General features: G+C 39.5%; 2 protein-coding genes across 4 annotated transcripts in view; one reads left to right on the top strand and one right to left on the bottom strand.

Annotated features, from left to right (window-relative positions):
* The window catches only part of LOC122075293 (protein RST1-like), a 31,355-nt gene extending 21,801 nt beyond the window's left edge, over positions 1-9,554 (top strand). Inside the window, exons 11-14 of the mRNA XM_042640263.1 lie at positions 1,172-1,834; positions 1,932-2,079; positions 2,891-3,009; positions 8,987-9,554. Coding sequence (XP_042496197.1) covers positions 1,172-1,834; positions 1,932-2,079; positions 2,891-3,009; positions 8,987-9,349 — 1,293 coding nt within the window. The 3' untranslated portion in view covers positions 9,350-9,554. The remainder of the gene's footprint in view (positions 1-1,171; positions 1,835-1,931; positions 2,080-2,890; positions 3,010-8,986) is intronic.
* A 730-nt stretch (positions 9,555-10,284) lies between these two features.
* LOC122077154 (L-tryptophan--pyruvate aminotransferase 1-like) lies at positions 10,285-15,511 on the bottom strand. Of its 3 annotated transcripts, XR_006139700.1 has the most exons (8): positions 15,093-15,511; positions 13,936-14,822; positions 13,056-13,374; positions 12,128-12,408; positions 11,181-11,485; positions 10,843-11,054; positions 10,556-10,733; positions 10,285-10,421 (listed from the first exon to the last, which is right to left on the bottom strand). XR_006139700.1 is itself a non-coding variant. In XM_042642983.1 (7 exons), exons 2-6 carry the CDS (start codon positions 14,220-14,222, stop codon positions 10,870-10,872), a joined length of 1,377 nt encoding a protein of 458 aa, XP_042498917.1. In that variant the 5' UTR covers positions 14,223-14,822; positions 15,093-15,511; the 3' UTR covers positions 10,285-10,733; positions 10,843-10,869. The 3 variants fall into 3 exon arrangements, 2 of the variants coding, with proteins under 2 accessions (XP_042498917.1, XP_042498918.1); XM_042642983.1 differs by having other exon boundaries at positions 10,285-10,733; XM_042642984.1 differs by having other exon boundaries at positions 10,285-10,733; positions 15,170-15,511.
* Positions 15,512-20,206: the final 4,695 nt, after the last annotated feature.

Genomic DNA, 20,206 nt, shown 5'->3' with positions numbered 1-20,206 from the left:
TTTTGCAATAGATCACTAGGTTAGTGAGAAAGTAACCTGAATGATTGCATCAAATTAGGTGTTTTTTTTTTTTTTTTTTTTAAATGGTAGGTGTATCTAAACCTTGAATCCTCCCCAAACTGAAGGTGACTTTTTTTTTTTGTATTAGTACATGTAAGAAACCTCATCATTTATACGTAATCAATTGAATGCACTTGTCTCATTGCGCTTTGTTCTCCTTTTCATTCATATGTTTTACGTATTACTTTGTGGTAACTATTATACATATTACTTATTTATACTTTTTTATGCATCAAAACCGTATTTTGCATGTTTCCTAAGCATTTTCATAAGTTTCTGACCATTTCCATGCGTAACTTCAGCACATCTTGAGTCTGTCTGACACAATACAATACAATACGTCTCTTAAAATCACCCTTCCGATACCCATACTTTAAACCTAGTCATTTTTCATTTCTCATCTCTTCCCCTTCCCCCTTTCTCTGCTTAGAATTCAGTTTCCTTACTTTTGTTGTTTGGATCCATGTAGCCAACCTCATTAAGTTTTGGATAAGGCTTAGTTTGTTGTTATAGAAAAAAGTAGTCATTATCTTTCATGCGAATGATAAATTTTAAACTCGTCTCTGAAGCTGTTCTCTCAAGTGTTTTCAAGTTATAGACTCTTGACATGGAAGGGGTGATTCTGCGGCATCAAATTCTAATCTTGCTGGAATCTTTAATTAGCTCTTGTTTTGATGTTCAGACCAAGAATCAAACTCAGGAAACAGAGTTACCTTGATTTCTCTGCTCATCAGAAGCAAAGTGAAGTGTTGGATGCACTGCTTTTCCTTAACAATTATAACTAAACTAGAGAAAAGATGATGTTTGGGCTAGAGTTGGTTTGTTTGTGGGTTTTTTGTATTTTATGACGTCGTACCCTGTATGATAGTACTTGGAAGAATCTTTCTATTGGGGTTCCCCTCTCATCTCACTTGTTCTTTAATCATCTGTGATTGCTTTAACTGCATCCTTTTGGTTAATTTTACTTCCAAAAGATTGGTCTTCTATATGTGTATATATCGGAATTACATAATCGAACGATTAAGTATTTATTATGTTCACAGTCTGATACATCTCTTCATTAATTACTACTGCTGAATAATTTTCATTTTCTTGGCTTTCTGAAATCCAGGAAGGTACTACCGCACATGTAAACACAGTGGCAACCGTTCTAAGGAGCTTGTCACGAGCTCCCCGATTACCATCCTTGGATTGGGGAGTGATCATTCGACGCTGCATGAGATTCGGTGATCAAATTTCTGGCAACCTATGCCCAGATCCAGCTGTTCAGAAAGTAACGCTTCGAGAGGATTGCATACTGTTCTCATTGGCTCATGCGAATCAAATTAATCCCCTCCTACTTTTCCTGGATGAGCTTTCTGACCTCTCTAGGTTCAGGACACTTGAATTGAATCTGCAGTTAATTTTGCTCTGTCATCTGGCTGACCTGTCAAAAATCTTCTCAGTTTCTAGGCTGGAGAAACTTTTTGATGATATGGCTGACTATATACGTTCTCCAGTGTCTTCATACCATGCCTATAACTCAGATCAGAAAAGTCTGTTGCGAATTTCGTTCTGGAAGGGCCTGAACCAGTGTCTTGATCAAGCATTTGCCGAGTCTCAGGAGTATGTAACAAATATGGAGAAGTGCATGGAGTTTTTGTTTGCTTCATTGCCTGTGTTGCCTTTTGATGCCACCATAAGACTGGAACAGGCAAATTGCATGGATGAGTGGTCAGAGGGGGTTACCTGTCTTGGAAAGGCTCCAAGGCGGTGGTTAATGGATCTTCTGGAGGTATAAAAATATGAAATCAATGCACTGACTCAAAATTGTTCAAGTTTTATACGTACAGGTCTATTCTTATCATTTCAACTGCTACTGTAACGTACAGGTTCCGGAGGGGGGTATGGTACAAGGAAGCCACTTTACTGAACTTGTGAAAAGAATTCAAGCAAGAACCAAGCTAGTTATGATTGGTTCAATTCCACTGACTGAGCTTGGAAAACTAAAAGCATCCATTCTGAACACAGAATCAGATGGTAAGTTCCTTCCATGAACATGAACTACCTTGTGGAGGGGTTTGAAGTATTCATAATTAGGTAAATCAACATGGATATGCACGCTTGTTGCTGTGACTAGATGACAGTCTTGTGGCATAGGTGCCATTGAGTAACATTAATGTGTATTGAATCTGTGAGCTGGAGCACCTAGCTGGCCTGAGATGCAAACTTGGAGGGAGTTTTTTAAATAGGTAGACTTGGAGAGAGACATAGAGAGGGAATGAGGGAGAACCTGACATCTTCAGAATGAAAGCCTAATCTTGACTCTCTTGTTAGTACCTGTGGATGGCTTGCACAAATGGGAATGAAGAATGAGGGGTGGAGGAAATGGGAGAGGTTAATAGACATTGTTTCTCCTTTTTCCTTCTAGAGAAGTAAGAGAGAGTTTTCTTGTGTCGTGAACTTTATTAAGCAATTATAACTCAAAGCACTGCTTTTGTGTGTACGAGAGAACACAGCTTACAAGGCCCTGTATACTGTACATGGCCCAATAAAAGTTCACCGAAACTATGCAACAAGAGATCTCTGGGTTTCTTAATCTTTGATGCCTCATTATTTCAGAGTTCTTTACTAGCTGAAGCCTCTTGACTCTCTAGATCCCTTTCATACTTATGCCTGCTGTTTCTTTTTTTCCATATGCTCTATTCGATGGCAGCAGGGAGTGAAAGGGAACACTGAGCATCCATGCCCCTAAAAGTTGTGTTCATAATTGCATTCCAGATCTGATTATGCAGGCATGTTTTCACCCTGTCTGGTGGTTTTATTGAAGCCTTTAAGCTCATAATTTCAGGTATCTGGGATGTACTAGTAGAAGTTGCTGCTGCTCTACAATGTGCAGATGGAGGAATCAAAAGACAGTGGCTTATAGACGTGGTAGAGATTAGCTGTATAACTAAGTATCCTTCCACGGTACGTACTCCCTTATTTCCTCATAGATTTGGTAGAAAATGAAATTTGGGTGCTAGTGTGGCACTCCCTATTCCTTTAGGAGCATGCAAAACTGAAGCACAGATACAATCATGCCCATACAGTGTACCACATCTGTACATGCATAGTTTGTCCTGCTTTAAGTAGTTAGATCTTGGCCATTCTTCTGGGGATGTTCTTTAAAGGAGTGTCACCTTAACACTTTACCAAAATCTGATTGAGCTGGTATGTGTTAAATGTCTATGGGGGTAAGTCTTTTATGCTAGTGACAAGAAGCAGTGACCTATTTCAAATTGGTTATTCTAAGATCATCTATAGATATTCTCCAATGTGCAAAGTACAGTGGATGGTTGGGTCATTGACTGTTTGGTCTAAACCATTTGCAGTCTGCACCTTTTCTGATCTGAATCTATGAATTATTTTTTCTGGGAGACTGTTTAGTAGGATTTACGTCTATTTTGATTCTGTAGACTATTATCATGTATGATCCACCTTATGTTTGCATGTACTATTGTTAATCTTGTTAGCATGTTGTTCTGATCCAGGTGGGGAAACAAATTCATGTTAGCTTCTTTTGAATAATGCATCATTGTAATTAGGACTACTTTTGGACTACTTAGACTCATGTAAGGACTATGACTACTATTTTGCTATAAATAAAGGAGGGACTGTGCCCATTAAGGTTCGAGTCCATATTCCACAACTCTTCATGGTATCAGAGCAGGTCTGATCACCAAACCCCAGTCCATTCTCGCATTTTTCCTTCACGGTTTACCATTCCCCACCGCTGCCAATAATATTCAGCCCCACACCACTGCTACTACCAAAACACGCATACCCTGCAACCCTCAAACCTTTATCCAGACCATTGTTGCCTACCATCCCTCCAACGCTGCCTGCAATTGAACCCTGAACTCGACCCCTGCAATCGAACCCTGAACTCGACCCCTGTAATCGAATCCAAACCATCACCGCCTGCAATCGCAAACCAAGAGCCTCACTGCTGCTTCCCTTGACCAAACTTGCAACCTGCGACCTGCGATCATCACTGCTGTAGCCTTTGACCCTCACTGCTGCTTCCCTCGACAAACCTGCGAGCATCACGAAGCTTCCATCCTCCCTCGCCAAACCTGCAACCACCGACAGCCCTGAGCATCACTTATAAACCAACTCCAACTCCAACTCCAACTCCAACTCCAACTCCAACTTAAATCTCAACCAACCCCAATTCCTAAACCGACTAGATCTATCCCTAGGCCCAATCCCAATCCTCTAAACCAACCCAGATCCTACATCAACTAGACCTAACCCGAACCAACCTTACCACTCCTAAACCAACTAGACCTCACCTAAACCAATCTTACCCCATTCGTGGTATCCACATGCGCAAGCCTATCCACCCATTCAAACAAAAAAAAGGCTCTCTCTGTAAAGGGGGCCAATTTTGCCTCTTCTAGGTGTGGTGAGGGTTCTCCCACTTGGGGCCTTTGTCTTGGCATTGCTTATGCTTAGTCTCTATGTTTGATTAGCTCTGGATTGATTGTTCTCTCTTGTAACTGCTTGTTGAATCTGCACCCATGGTGTCTAAGGATTATGGGATATCAGTTACTCAAGAAGTAAGGGGTCTTTCCTTTGGTCATGACTATCCTCTCTTCCCTACTAGTACCATCAAGTTGGATGTGAGAAACTATTTGATCTGGTCTCGGTCTTACTACCTGTTGATTGCTGGTTGTCGTTATGCCGAGTTTCTCATAGGAACTTCAGAAGGTCCTACTACTGCAGGTTCTGCTCGAGACAAATGGGATGTTGCCAATCGGATGGTAATTATCCTCTTCTATTGTTTGGACATATCTACTACTTGATTCTGCTGTTAAGATTTGGAAGACTGCTAAGGCCATCTATTCCCGCATGGGCAAGCGTGCCCAATGTTTTGACCTGAGGAAGAAGGTTCATCGGGCTATTCAAAGAGAACATTCTGTGCCTCAATATTACTCTGATCTATAGAGTATGTGGAATGAGATTGATTATTATGAGACTTGTCAATCTATTTGTGAGAATGATGTTGTTGAGTTTAAGAAATGTGAGGAGGAGCTCCGTGTTTATGATTTTCTGGTAGGTCTCAATGTGGAATATGATCATATTAGGGCGGGCTAATGTGCTTAATCGTGATCCATCACTCACACTTGAGGAAGCCTATTCCATCATTCGGGCTGAGGAACAATGTCAATTTACTGTTTCTCAGGATCAAGCCGCTCTGGTTTCTGCAACTGGTACAGGTTTCTAGACTGATACTTCATCTTCTTCTGACAAACCAGTTGTCAAATGTGACTTTTGTGGCAAGGAGCGTCACACTAGGGAGACTTATTGGAAGCTACATGGACGTCTTACTAATTCTCGTGGGCGTAATCAGGGTCATGGGAAGAACACTCAAGCAACTCAGTCCAAGACTATAGTTGTTTCTAATAGCTCCACTACTGCAGGCATCCTTCTATGCTTTGTCATATGTTAACTCAAATGGGATTCTCTACTGTTGCAGTTGCCTCCTCTCTACCGACAAATCACTGCCTCCCACTCAGCCCTCTCAGGTACTATAGTTTGTGGTCATAGTGCATCTGTAGCCTCCCAGTCGTGGATAATTGAATCTGGGGCTACTGATCACATGACCAGTTTACACACCTATTTCACGTATTGTCCCTCTTCAAATAATACCAAAGTTTGTGTTGCTGATGGTTCCCTTTTACCTATTGCTGGGTTGGGTTCTATTTAGTGTTCTCCATTATCATTGTCCACTATGTTACATATCACCAAGTTTTCTACTAATTTACTATCCATTGGTAGTATTTCTAAGGATTTGAACTGTAAAGTCATTTTCTTTCCTACTCATTGTGTGTTTCAAAACTTGGTGACAGGGCAACGATAGGCAATGGTAGAATGAGTGGTGGTCTCTATTACCTAGACATTGGTCCCTCACAGGCTCTACACACTTCATCTGATTTGGCACTTTGAACTTTTAGGTTGGCCTCGTCGTCTGGGTCACCCCCATGGGGCATTTTATCTAGATTATTTCTAGCACTAGTTAAACACTGTACTATGGACCAGTTTATTCATGATGCGTGTGTTTTGACAAAACAGACTCGGAATGTCTATCGTCTTTCTGATAATAGAAGTATTGTTCCTTTTGCTTTTATTCATTCTGATGTTTGGGGACTTGCCTGTCGTGTCTCTATTTCTAGATATCGATGGTTTGGTACTTCTATTGATTGCAATATTCGTTCTACATGAATTTATTTATTGCATCATAAGAGTGAGGTTTTTTAGTGCTGTCGGGTATTTCATTGCCTGGTTAGGACCCAATTTGATTCCAAAATCAAAATGCTACGACCTAACAATGGGAAGGAATATATGGATGGATCTTTTCAGTCTTACTTGGTTGATCATAGGATAATGTATCAGACTAGTTGTGTGGTTACTCTGGAGCAGAATGGTGTGGCTGAACGCAAGAGTCGTCATCTACTTGAGGTTGCTCGCTTCTTGATGTATGAGATGCAGGTCCTTGCTCCCTATTGGAATGAGGATGTTCTCACTGTTGCCTATCTCATCAATAGGGTGCCTTCACAGATATTTTGTTTTAAGAGTCCCATTAAGTTGTTATCTAAGTCTTGTACTTTGTTATTCCTCCCAAGGTATTTGGTTGTTTTGCTTTGTTCGTAATCATCAAGGGTTTCCATGGATGTGCTATTTTATGAGGCTGAGGCTTACTTTCCACCTCTTCAGGGGGAGTCCTCTGTTGGTGAAGAGGTGATTCAGATTCATACTTTTGATTGTCCTTTACACCTTACCATAGATGATGGTGCTACTCAGAGGGATACTGGAATAAAGACTACTAGTTCAGAGTTTTTTGTTCAGGGGGAGCGTAAGGCTCCCATTCGGAGGGAGCCTCATATTCAGAAGAAAATACAAGATGGTCCAGGGATATAGGTATTCTCTAAAAAAAAAAAGAACTAAAACTCCCACTCATACTTCCACTACTACTCCATTACTTCTTGATCCTGAGTCTTCTCATTCAGGTGTAACCTTTCCTCTCACTTTTGATTAGTCTCTTGATGTTCCTATTGCTCATAGAAAAGGTAATAAGAGTTGTACTCAGCATCCTATTTCTAACGTGGTGTCATATAATGCTCTCTCCCCATCATATCGTGCATTTGTGTCTTCCTTGTCCTCTGTTTTTATTCCTAAAACATGACAGGAGACAAATATAGAACCTAAGTGGAAGGAGGCAATGAATGAGGAGATGAGAGCTCTTCACAAGAATAACACATGGGATCTGGTTCTTCCCCTGCAAAAGCGACCAGTTGGCTGCAAATGGGTGTTCACAGTCCAGCATAATGCTGATGGGATTGTGGATCGATGCAAGGCAAGACTAGTGGCAAAGGGCTTTACTTAGACTTATGGGATTAACTACTAAGAGACCTTTGCCCCTATAGCCAAAATTATTACAGTTCGAGTTATCATCTCTTGTGCAATGAACCAAGGATGGGTGTAACAACAATTGGATGCCAAGAACACCTATCTGCATGGAGAGCTGACTGAAGAGGTGTATATGGACACTCCACCTGGATACTCCAATCCAGAAACACAAGGCAAGGTGTGTAAATTGAAGAGGCCTCTGCATTAATTGAAGCAATCTAGGGTATGGTTTGGTCGTTTTTGCAAGGCTATGATAGTTGTTGGCTTTACTCAAAGTAATGTTGATCAACACTATTTATTAAAAAGGTGGATGATCAGATTAATGTGTTGATAGTATATATGGATGATATTGTTGGTTACTGACATTGATACATATGAAATCTCTAAGCTCAAGGCCTATCTTGATAAGGAGTTTGAGATTAATCCTTAGAAGACTGAAATACTTTCTTGGCATTGAGGTGGCACATTCAACCAAGGGTATTGTTCTCTCCCAAAAACAGTATACCTTGGACCTCCTCTTAGAGACTGGTATATTAGGGTGTAAACCCTTGGATACTCATATTGAGGCTAACTCTCATGTCAGAAGCAAGGAAGGTGAACCTGTTGATAAATGTCAGTATCAAAAACTAGTTGGAAGTCTCATATATCTATCCCATACAAGACCAGATACAGCTCATGCAGTAAGTTTGGTGAGTCAGAACATGCATGATCCCTATTCATCACATATGGATGCTATTAACTGGATTCTTAGGTACTTGAAGACAACACCAGGAAACGGTATTTTATTCTCTCTTGCAGATCACATGAGGATTAAGGTATGCATTGATGCTAATTGGGCAGATTCTCCAGATGATCATCGCTTTACTATTGGCTACTATACATTTGTTGGTGGTAACTTCGGTTACGTGGCGTAGTAAGAAGCCGTCAATTGTGGCTAGATCAAATGCAGAGGCTGAGTTTTGAGCTATGGCGCATGGGATTTGTGAGCTACTTTGGTTGCAGAGTATCCTTCATGACCTGGGTGTGTCCATCTAGGTGTCGATATTACTATATTGTGATAATAAGTCAGCCATCGTTATTGCACACAACCCTGTTTAACATGATCCCACCAAGTATGTCGAGATTGATAGGCATTTCATCTAGGAGAAGTTAGAGCAAGGACTGATTTGTATTCCCTTTGTACGAAGTGAAGATCAGTTAGCAGATGTTCTCACAAAGGGACTTAGTAATAAATCTTTTTATTTTATTTTGTCCAAGTTGGGTATGTGTGATATCTATGCAGTTGGGTATGTGTGATATCTATGCACCAACTTGAGGGGGTGTGTTGAATAATGCCTTGTTGTAGTTAGGAGTACTTTTTACTTACACTCGTGTAAGGGCTAGGACTACTATTTTGCTATAAATAAATGAGGGATTGTGCCCATTAAGGTATAAGTCCATATTCCACAACTCTTCACCTTCTGACATAACCCTACTCTTTTTTCTTGCACAGGCACTACAGTTTCTTGGCTTGCTGTCTGGCAGCTGGTGTAAATATATGCCTCTTCTGATTCTGGATCCAATTTCTGTGTTAAGTGACTTGCCAGTCACACTGCCTTCTCTTTTGTCAGACAGCAGCTGGAATTTTGTTGCAGAATCTGTAGTATTGAATCTATGGGCATTGATGGAACGCATTTGTGACTGGTCCACAAGCTTAGGAAGTGGCAGTGATGTCTTTAGGCCGCAGGATATCGATAAAAGCGAAGACGGAATGGCTGTTCTACTCATGCGTGTAATGCATCACATCTTTGTTTCTTTACTAGAATATTTACCATTCCAAAAGCAGTTGAAGCTTGCTAATTTGATGGTCCCTTGAACATGTGATTAGCCATCAGACTACTTCCCAAATCAATCCTTACAAGCCTATATCCATGAAGTGTGGCTGGTCACAATCCAAGCCTAATGAACTTAAGATTGATTCTGATGTAGCATTGGATATTTAACAGGCTGGAGTTGGTTCTTTATTTTATTTTTTATTTTTTTATTTTTTAATGAGAAGAAAGTTTCATATTAACATAAAATACGATCAAAATGCTAGTGTTTGGTTTACAAAGAGTGAATTTACTATGCTTAATCATTGCACTATGCTCTATTTTGGTCCAAAAACCAGTTCATTTGTAGACCTGAGCTGGAAGCTGATGTTAGTTAAAGTATTATAAACATTCAAGATAAGGTGAGGTGCTCAAAGGCCATGGAGTTGATACTAAAGAGATGATTAATCCGATTGTATCTACATCACCTGCCCCTTCGAAGACTGATTGCATCACTGGAGCCTGCAGACGTCTTCCTAATTCTCGGTTTGGCTTTTGCTGCTTCCTTTTCTAAAATTTCTGTTTTCACTTCTCAGATTTAAGTCAGTTTTTTAGTCTCCAGGTAACTTGGATGAATGGGTGCATTTTTGGCCAGATGGCTACATGTTGTATATTCTTGATGCTTGTACTGAACTTTTAATTTATTTACTTTCTTGTTTCTGTACAAATTAGCCACTTGACACAGGCAGTAATTTAATCACATGGATTACCCCCAAAAAAAATTATCCACATGGACTTGGAGGGTTCATGTTGCCAGTCTAAATCTTCAGTTTGATAGATCAACCTCTTTTAATTTTCTAATTGAATCATACTTCTTTTCTTATTTTGACTTTGTAACCAAATATTGATCTTGATTCATCACATTCAATAGTTCATGTGGCCTTGATTTTATAAATGAATTGATGGACCCTACCTGAGACTACAATTCGAGCGTCAAATATGCTGCAACATGACAGTTGTATACTTATATATGGAAATGCCCTTCCAAAAAACACGTCTTAATCTAACAATTTCCCAAATACAGCGAGCATCTTTGCCTCTATGATAGCTCTGACGTCCTTTCATGAGCGATTTCCACTGCAAAAGGTGGATCCCAGCTTAACACCAAACAAGTTCTAAATGCTCACATCATTTAATTGAAAGCCAGATTAGGACATTGGACCACTTTTTTCTTCAAAAACCTATATAATTGGGCAAAGATCTTTACGAACCTGATAGAACCTACAACCGTAAGAAAATTACAAGTGCCATCTTCGGTTTTGCAGTCAATATGCTTCTTTGAAGAATGGGAATTCATACGAGTCTTCCCAACATACTTTGATGCTTCCTTCAGATTGAGAAGGACCCATGCGCATCAATCAAGCTCTGGTCTGCGGTTTAAGCTATATCCTGAACAAAGGCAACAACAAACAAATGAAGGTCAAGAAATTGCACATCTGAAACCACCACAACCATCAATTGATTTCTTTTCTAATTGAATATTACATGAACATTCTACCTCATTCTTAAATTCTATTAAGAATTGTCATAAACTGATGTTTGACAACCTCTCCATAAAGAGGTTAAATTTCTCATCTCGATCCAACATGCTAATCCTGACATACTTGGCCTCCATACCAAAGTGTCTCCCACTTCTCGTGATGATTTTATGCTCTCTTAGAAAGCTCTCACAATCTTCTATATCCCCCTTACATTTCAACCATGCAAAAGCTGGAAAACATAAAAGCAAAGCACCCAAGCACCCCAAAAGAAAAAGGTTTTATTAGAGCATCAATGAAAGATGAAACCGCATATTAAGTTAATTCTAATTTGATTAATCACTTTAACGGTCATTACCAGGATGGGGTTCAGTGAATCCACCATTGTAGTTGCAGAATTGTGCTAGGAACTCAGGAAGACTGAACAAACCACTGTGTCTGACTGCATCTCTCAGCCGTTCCCATCTCAGAGTCATCTGATGGTAAGCATACAAGAAGAAGCTATCGGCATCCTCAGGGAAGCCCATATGTTCACTACCATCTGAAACTACTTGGAGGATTTTTGCAGCCCGGAGTTGAGAGTCCTTTGATACACCTATAGTATTGAGTACTATAAATTCAGTCATCTTTCTGGCCACCTCCTTATCCTTGACAAGAGCCCACCTGCAAGAACACAGAAAGCACATCTTTGAAAAGTCTCTCTCTCTCTCTTTGAAATGCCGGAGTTACAAAAGCTCTATTTGGTTGCAGGTGAAAGAAGGGAAGGAAAATGGAATTAAAACCAAAAACAAATGGAAACCTTTCCAATCATTTCTATCAATTCTGCAAATAACTTCAGACTTTCTAAACCTACAAGTAAAATCTTTTTCACTTCTCGACCATATTACTTGGATTTGAATAGGAAAATAAATAACCCACTTCAGAATTTCACAATTAAATGACTCCGTTATATGATTTAAATTAATTTCACATCCCTTCATTTCCTTTTACTTGCAACTGAATGGAGCCAAAGTAAAATTGTTCAACAATCTACACTAATTTGTAAAGATGGGGCGAGAATAAAAAAAAAAAATGCAGAAATCATTCACCCTAACCCCCAGCTAAAGGTCTTGTTGTGGAAACTACCAAATGCTTCTAGGTCTCTGTGTTTGATACATCATATAAATTAATAATACAAAGTTAATGCTACATCATAAGATTAGCAATGCACGTAAAAAATCAATGAACAATAAAAATCAGACCATTACTCCTTGAATGAATGACTTCAAAATTGACTAGAACCAGTCAAAGCATTAAAAAGCTTACCCCATGCGTGTCCCAGCATGGCCGGTGATTTTGGAGAAGGTGAAAAGCATGAGGTCATGGTCCGCAGCAGATGTAATTGGAGTGTATTGTGGCCAATAGTAAGCAAGGTCATATACCACTATCCCTCTACTCCGGTTAACCACAGGTTGCCTTATAAAGCCATCAGGGTTGTTCGGGGAAGTAACAAGTTCTATGTAAGGTTCTTCTTTGGTGAAAGTATAAGCATCACCTTCCCATTTATAGAGCCCTGACTTCAAGTAGTCTGTCACTGATGGGTATGACTGCATACAATGAGCGAAGTCAAGGTAAATGATATATTATTCAAAAAACAAGACCAACAAACATTGTTAACAACATAGTTCTAAATCTTTTCGATCGAAATTTCCCAAATTTGAGTAGTATCGAAACAAAACCATGTATCAAATTGAAAATGTTACTGATAGACCAATTTGAACTGGTTTCGAGATATTTCGCACATTTCAATAGTTTCAATAAGTTTTGACAAGTTCTGATCATTTTCAGTCTTTTGACAAGCACAGTTTAGACTAGCTTTGACTAACCCATGGCATGTCGAATTTAACCCAAATGTACCTGGTTTCAACCCATATCTCAGTTTCAAGCTGGGTCGAACCTGCCACGAAATTCTTATCCTTGGTTAACAATATTCAAGGCACAATAATGAGGGTTCAAATGGGGCATATTTCTGCAATCCTAAATTAGGAAATCCCTTCAGAAAGTGATGAATATAAAAAATACCAATGGGGTCACCAAAACAATGGTCATTAGGAAATTCCTTCAGAAAGTGGAAAGCCAGGGGACAGGAGAGACCACACAAAAGCAGAGCAGTGGAAGCTTAGCGGGGCAAGCTAACAGGCACCGACCCATATGAAATGATGAAAGGCGGAAAGTCAAGAAAAAAGAAACTCACCGAGTAGTAGGGAACAGCGGAGACAACGCTGATGGGCTGCTGAGGAGACGCATGAGGAGATGGAAGAAGAGAGAGAGCATAAAGTGCTGCCTGGAATAGCTGTGTGGACCCCGTCCCTACCACGATGTGACGATCATGGGTTACTGCATTGCCGACCGATCCGTGTAATCTGGTAATCTGTTTGGCAAATTCCGGCTCCAGGAACCAGCACAGGTTCTCCAAGTCCGAGAAGTAGCTCATTGAGTCCCAACCTCTCATCACGATCCTGCTTTTCTCTCCCATCCTCCTCCAATATTCTTCGTACATCGTCGGATCCCCACTGCAAATCCATCGCCGTATTCAGAGATGAGAAGAACACAACATTCAATTTACTCTTTGGATTCATCTGAAAATCGTTTCACACCTCTCATAAAAGAACATCTTTCCTACAATAGTTGCAGAGAGAGATTCGTATTAATCTAATCAGAGGTGTTTATCGCCATCATTTGTAACTAATATGATCAAAAGATTCTAATCTGACGGCTTCTGAAATGTTTCACCTCTCCTACCGGTCATCGGTATTTTGTACCGATTAAATAATCCGTCCCGATTCAGATCGATTCGGCTGGTATCGGGATCGGCCCCTGGCAGACGATTCCAGCGGATTCGATCCGGTCCCGGATTGTTAAATACTGGTCCCAACTCCCGAGCTAAGAAGACCCCAGACAAGACCTAACCTCGAAGATGGAGCCAAGTGGGCACAGCACAGAGCCATAGGCTATCCATTCCTAACCTCGAAGGACAGCCGAGGTGCCGGTTAAGGGGTGACACCTATCGGTGTAGATTAAGTTAACCTAAACTACCAAAAAAACAAACTTGGGTGAAGGTTAACTAAACTTACTGATCCAGGTTTATAACCTTGTTCCCGCCGTCTGCCGCCTGAGCGCGCGAACTTGAGTGTGTACTGCTTCTACTAACATGCGCCTCTTGCTCTGAAGCGCCACACACTGGGTTGATGATCTCCTTCTCGAAGCAGAGTTCTTCTTGGTGAGGTCTGTGATCAGTAGTTTCTGGGAGGATTCCTCGCTCGTATACAAATCTAGAGAGTAAACTCAAGTTCAGTGTAAGCGACAAGAGCAGCAAATGCCTCCGTAAGAACGCCCAAGAAACTTGCTTCACTTTATCCATTCTTGGATCACAACTCTATCTCTGTTCTTTAATAGCAGTTCGATCGAGAGATTTTTCTCTTCACTGAGCTCTTAAGTAACTAAACACATTAATGGAGATTTTCCTTTCCAAAAGAAGATTTGAACAAACAGTTCCACTTCCACTATTTCTATTCTGGAATTTCTTTTTCCTCTGCTTCTGCTTCGGGATCGGTTAAAGAATCAAAAAACCAGAAATCTCGGAACCCTTTCAAAGACGTGGTGAACCAGGAAGTGATTCTAGGAAGATTCCGCTGATACTCGTTTTTCCAATCTCTCTCTATGATTCTTTCTTCCTTTCTTTCACACACTCTGGTCCTCAACATATCTTCTTTTGCGGGATAAACCCTACATACTATGACGATGAAGTTCCTTTTCAACTACTCGTACAGAAGAAATAAGCTCTACTTTCTGCAACACCCCCACACCATGCCGTGATCAGGAGGAGCTCTCTCAGAAGATTCAGCTGCTCGTTGCGATTTCCGAGAATCGATTTTTTTTCCAAATCATGACGGGGATGATGGAATGCGAAAAGTTCATCAAGGCACTTTCTTTCAAGTTGCAGAAGTCTCGTAATGAATATCTGCTTCAACAAAGTAAGAAATCACTTAGAATCAAATCCTTCTTCCTTTCGCACGCAGAATCACCAGTTTCCGATGCTGGATCTCAAACCAAACCAAAAGAAAACGTAGATTCGCTGCCCGATATAGATATTTCCAATATACTCCATTAAAATATAAAGAAAAATTGAAACGAAAAGCTTTGAAAATTATATTTTAGCAAAAAAGGAGGAGAGCACAAAGTCCACTAAACATCAAACAACAAAAAAACGTGTGTACATCAGAGAGTTTACATTAAAGATCCTTTAATGACCAAGCATTTGAGATCTTCAGAGAAAGTGCGTTCGTCAAAAAGAGATTCTTCCATTACCGTCTTTTGAAGTTGAACCTGAAAGCCAATCACCACAAAAAAAAAATCGCCTCTCCAAGAGTAATAGTGAAAAAGAGAGATTAAAATTAAGAAACTCGTCTGCAGCTGCAACCAATTATCTAATCCAGAAACCGCCACACAGAACAGGCATAGAGGTGGTGTTGTTTAATCTAAAAGACATTTGACAGGGAACTAGAGAAGACGTGAATATCTAGGTAGCCATGACCATGAGCCAACGGTTCCTCAAGCTTCGTGGCTTGTTTTAACAGGAAAAAAAGCTGCTCTCTTTCATGCTTTCGGTTTGCTTTTCTCTCTCTCTCTCTCTCCCTCTCTCTCTCTCTAGTCTGAGGACTGAAAAGCAACTGGGAGTCTGGGACACGACAGTAAGGTTTTGTCAATCTTTTCAACCTCCAGATTCCGATCTAAGGGTTGAAATAATTCTTTAGACTGAATCCACGTGTACCATACTTTAGTTTTAGAGCGGGACTGGATCCTACCGTTAGGGTTTCCGACCCGGATGTTAAAGTTAAATGATGTTAAACACAACTTCTTTTTCTCAGCTCCGGTAGATTTTTTTTTGTTTTTTGGGTAAAACCGTAGAACTCGGGTAGAAATTAAAACACAACTTTGTACACATAAGCAGCGATTCTAATGTTTTGTAGGGCTTCATCAGGAGATAGGATCCGCTCCTACGATCACCTAGTGTGGTACAAGTTAGTATTCACCATTTGTCTTTCCTTCTACTTCTACTGTTACAAACACACAAAAATGTATGTTCAAAGCTCAAAAAGACAAATGTTGAATGATTACTCTTATGATCAGGTGATCATACGAGCAGCTGACCCATATCTCTTTATCAGTCCATCATTATTAACAAATCATAAGTTATTACTGTGACTTTGTAGTTCAATTACAGGGCCCAGATCCTCACTAACCACGCTTGGCCTGATGCATATTTGACGATTAAAATGACTTAGACATGCACCAAGGTTTTTAGAGGTAGACCTTTGTCCCAACTAATACCCTAGACACGTGTATATTCCCACACATGCAAAGTCGAGTCAACACCAACCATAGAAACCATGGGTCTGGTAAAGGGAGTTGGAATTCAGGACACATGTCCAATTATACGTGGGCTTAATCCTACTTATTTTTAGAATATGGGTGTAAGAAAGTACAATTATTAACGGTCATAAATGTTTGCTCTCTATGCTGGGATCGATAATACCTTATATTGGTCACCGTTGTCCTCTAAACCACAGTTGAAGGTGTTGATATAATATTTATCAATTTGAATCAGTATCATCGGTGGTATCACCTAAAAAAGTGATCTTAGAGGAAAAAACAAAAAAAAACAAAACAAAACAAAACAAAACAAACGAACAAACTATGCCTATGCCAGCCTTACTATAGACTTATACTTGTAACCTTGCTTTAAACTCTAGTTTGCATACCCACTTAAGTGAATGGGTACTAGAAATATCTTATAAGCATGGATTTAGTTCTTGGCATTGGTCTCTGTTGATATTGATTCGTAATCGATACTAGAACTCTCTTACAAGCATGGATTAGTTCTCGATTTCGAAGAGGATTGATGGATATTCGTCACTTTAACCCTTGGCTTTTTAAAAAAATATATGTTTTTTTTACTATTTTACATCTTAAATGATACGAATAATCGATCCAGATCAGTCAAAAATCGAGCATCGATCTCAACCAATACTGATACCTATATGGTCAATATGATAATGATACTTGAAACCATGCTTACAAGATAATAGATAGAGTTTGAGTGATTAGGAATAATCCAATGCTTTTTTTTGGGGGGGGGTAAAATCAATGCAGAAATATTTGCCATACTTGGTTGGATGATAATTCCTTACCCTCATAGTCGCTCTCTAACCCTTATTATCTTATATTTGATATTTTATTGGAGGAATATTTTTGAATTGCATAAGAAACGCAATGGAAGCTTCGAAAGACAAAGAGTACCATAATAAGTAGAATTTATTACCACTAAACTGAAACACTAGCCATGTTTAGTACGTCCTAATCTCAACGTGCACTGGTACCTATCACCTTGAAAGTGTTTTGGGGGAAATAAATAATAGAAATCCTTATCTAACATTACAAAAAGAGTAGGCCATTTATTGGGTTGGTTTTGATCGTCCACTTGCGAATGGATTCTAATATGAGCTTATTATATTGAAAATTGGGATTGTGAGGCTGTCCCGTACCGTTTTCTTTTTTATCTTATGATCTCTTTTTCTCCGAATCTTTGTTTCAAGCATTTCAGCAGATAGAGTGGCAAGTGCTCCACTATAATCCAACCTGTTATTGCTCTGGTTCCAAACGTCACGATTTACCATCTTGTGTTTTGACAGGAAATCTCAAAAACACAATTTGACTTGTCATATAAAAAATAAAAAACCAAGGGAGAAGGCTCTTTGAGTAAATGGTATAGAGTATTGTGCATCAATGAAGTGTGATATTACGATCCTATATCAGTCATATGAGGGTTGATTTTTACATTGGTTTTCAAAAGGTATTGATGTGGTTTGATATGGTCTTAGGTCTTCTTACTTTGTATACTGATTTATGGGGTTAAGTTCTTTTAGGCTCGTGTTAGTGGTATAAGAACAACCAATCCGAAGTCCAAGCCGTGCATAGGAAAAGCAACCTAGTGCTAGAGTGAGAGTCGCTTAGAAATGACTACCTAATCTTGAGTAGGCTGCCATGAACATTGGATTCGGAATCTTGATGGTATGTTACGGTCCCCTGTCAGCCATATTGGGGGGTTGATCCTACATCGGTTTCCAAAGGGAATTGATGTAGATTGATATGGTCTTAGGTCCACTCATCCAGGCCCGTATCATGAGATGGAATAGTTTCGTATATAGAAAGACAATGATATCATTTTAGGTGAACTAGAGAGATTTAGAGAGAGATAGGGAGAGGGATCACTACATGTGTGCATATAAATGAAGATACAAATACAACTAAATATGCAGAGATGCAGTAATGAAGATACAAATACAACTAAAACCCTTCTAATGATGAAAGAAAAAAACCACGAGACTTAGTCTGAAATATGAATCTGAGAATCTGAGATAGTAATTTTCCCAATCGATCTCGTTTTGGCTGTTCGAGAATTCCCATATTTGAATAGTTCGAAGTTGTTACTTTGATTGTGATTCAAGAAGCAATGAATCAGGTTCTGTCCTTTTTCCTTTGTCGAGAAATTTTCCTTCGATGTCTGTAACTGTGTTCTCGGAAACGATTACAAAAGGGACTAGAGATGGTTTCCCGTTCCCATGCAATTGATTCACACTTTTAGTTATCGCTCATGCATGCATTTATGAATGCATAAGATACTGGAATTTGGAATACCAGATCGGAAAATGGAAATGCGGGTAAAATTTTGATTTCAGGAATTTCAAATCCGGGTTTCTTCTTATCCAACGGGTGCAACTAGGTCCAGGTGTGAGGCATGGTTCAACCGTTAAGTGGAATCGACAATAGGATCGGCTTCAACCATTTCAAAACGGAATCAACCTGAAACCTAGAAATCCAGAATGAATTGGCCAAGGATTTTAAACTCGGAATGGGGGGTTGAAAGTTGAAACCGGCCTCTTATATTTGAAACTCAATGATTCAAAGGTCCCAAAAACCTAGAATCAGTTGTTCCGAAATGCTTGGCATCAGGATTGGTAGCAGACTCACAGCAAATTCTGATCCAAAGTGGCCGATTTAACCGATTTGATTCTGATTATTTAAACCATGGGATTGGCCAGTAATCCGCACTTATCGCATAAGTATTGAGTGTTGGCCATACGTGGAATGGAATCAGAATAAGATAGAATTAGGCTGCGTTTAGTAACATTTTTGGCATTTCGTGTCAAAAACGGAAATTTCAGTTTCTCTGTCAAAATGCCATTTTTTTTTAATGAAACTCCATCAATTCTCGTTTCTATTTTTTTTTTTTCCACTTTTGTTAAAAGAAAAAAACACACACACACACACACACAAACAATAAAATGCACCAAACGCTATATTTCGTTTTTTTGTTCCTATTAAACAAAAAAACTCCAGAAACATTTTTCTAGAACATTATCAAACGCAGCACTCACTATTAGAACATAGCCCATATTGGATGTTAATTTAAAAAAAAAAAAAAGGCACTTTTTAACCAACACTTACGATCCATTTCGATATCGTATCAATATAAGCACTCATTATACCTATACATATTAGTTGACACACCTATACATATCGATACTTAGAACCATCTATGTCATAGCTGATCTATGCCAAAGAAATTGAAAGAACTACAAAACAAAAAATCAGTGATTTGAATTTAGAGAGAGAGAGAGAGAGAGAGAGAGAGAGTTCTAGTGGGTCCTGAGAACTTTGAGATTGTAAACAATGAAGCTGTGAGTGAATTAATGACCAATTTTTAGGGATCCTGAGAAGTTGGAGCTTTCTTATGATGGGTCGCCTTTCTAAATGAGAATGTAAGCAACATATGGCAAATGCATATATAAATGTTGTTTCCTTTCACCATTGAATTGGGAATTAATGGGTGAATGAAAAAAAATGAATATAGTTTGTCCTTAATTATGGGGGCTGGGGACCAACCCTAATAATAATCCCATCATCCCATTCAATAAAGTTAAAAGCAAACCGTCATACCATGAATGTAATGGAATGCACAGAGGTCAAGAGGACCACCATTATAAACCTAACACAATAATACTCACTCTTATCACCCTATCAGGATGGAATCGAAAGTCTACCTAAAAATATCAACCCTAGCTAGTGCTACTAGAGGTCCATCTTTTTTTATTATTTTCACTGGTCCACCTTTCACCCTGGACCATTTGGAGAGAAAGCTTTGAGACTTAAATCTAGAGGAGTGAAAGTGGTCCTCTCGCTCTCTCTCTCTCTCTCTCTCTCTCTCTCTCTCTAAGGTCACTGTGTGCTCAAGTTGAAGTTCCTCTTGAAGGATATGCTCCATCTCTGCACCTTTCTCAGCTG

Source organism: Macadamia integrifolia, chromosome 4, assembly GCF_013358625.1.
Source record: "Macadamia integrifolia cultivar HAES 741 chromosome 4, SCU_Mint_v3, whole genome shotgun sequence".
In the NCBI taxonomy this organism is placed as follows: domain Eukaryota; kingdom Viridiplantae; phylum Streptophyta; class Magnoliopsida; order Proteales; family Proteaceae; genus Macadamia; species Macadamia integrifolia.
Note: the sequence above shows the minus strand (reverse complement) of the source record. Positions and strands in the feature narration are given on the sequence as shown.

What these genes read in the sequence shown, in the direction of transcription:
- LOC122077154 (XM_042642983.1), bottom strand. Translation starts at nt 14,222, where the DNA reads ATGGATAAAGTGAAGCAAGTTTCTTGGGCGTTCTTACGGAGGCATTTG. An exon ending in AAGGTTATAAACCTGGATCA is followed by an intron (nt 13,375 to 13,935) that starts GTAAGTTTAGTT and finishes ATGGATTTGCAG; the next exon opens with TGGGGATCCGACGATGTACG. An exon ending in CATGCTGGGACACGCATGGG is followed by an intron (nt 11,486 to 12,127) that starts GTAAGCTTTTTA and finishes GTGTTCTTGCAG; the next exon opens with GTGGGCTCTTGTCAAGGATA.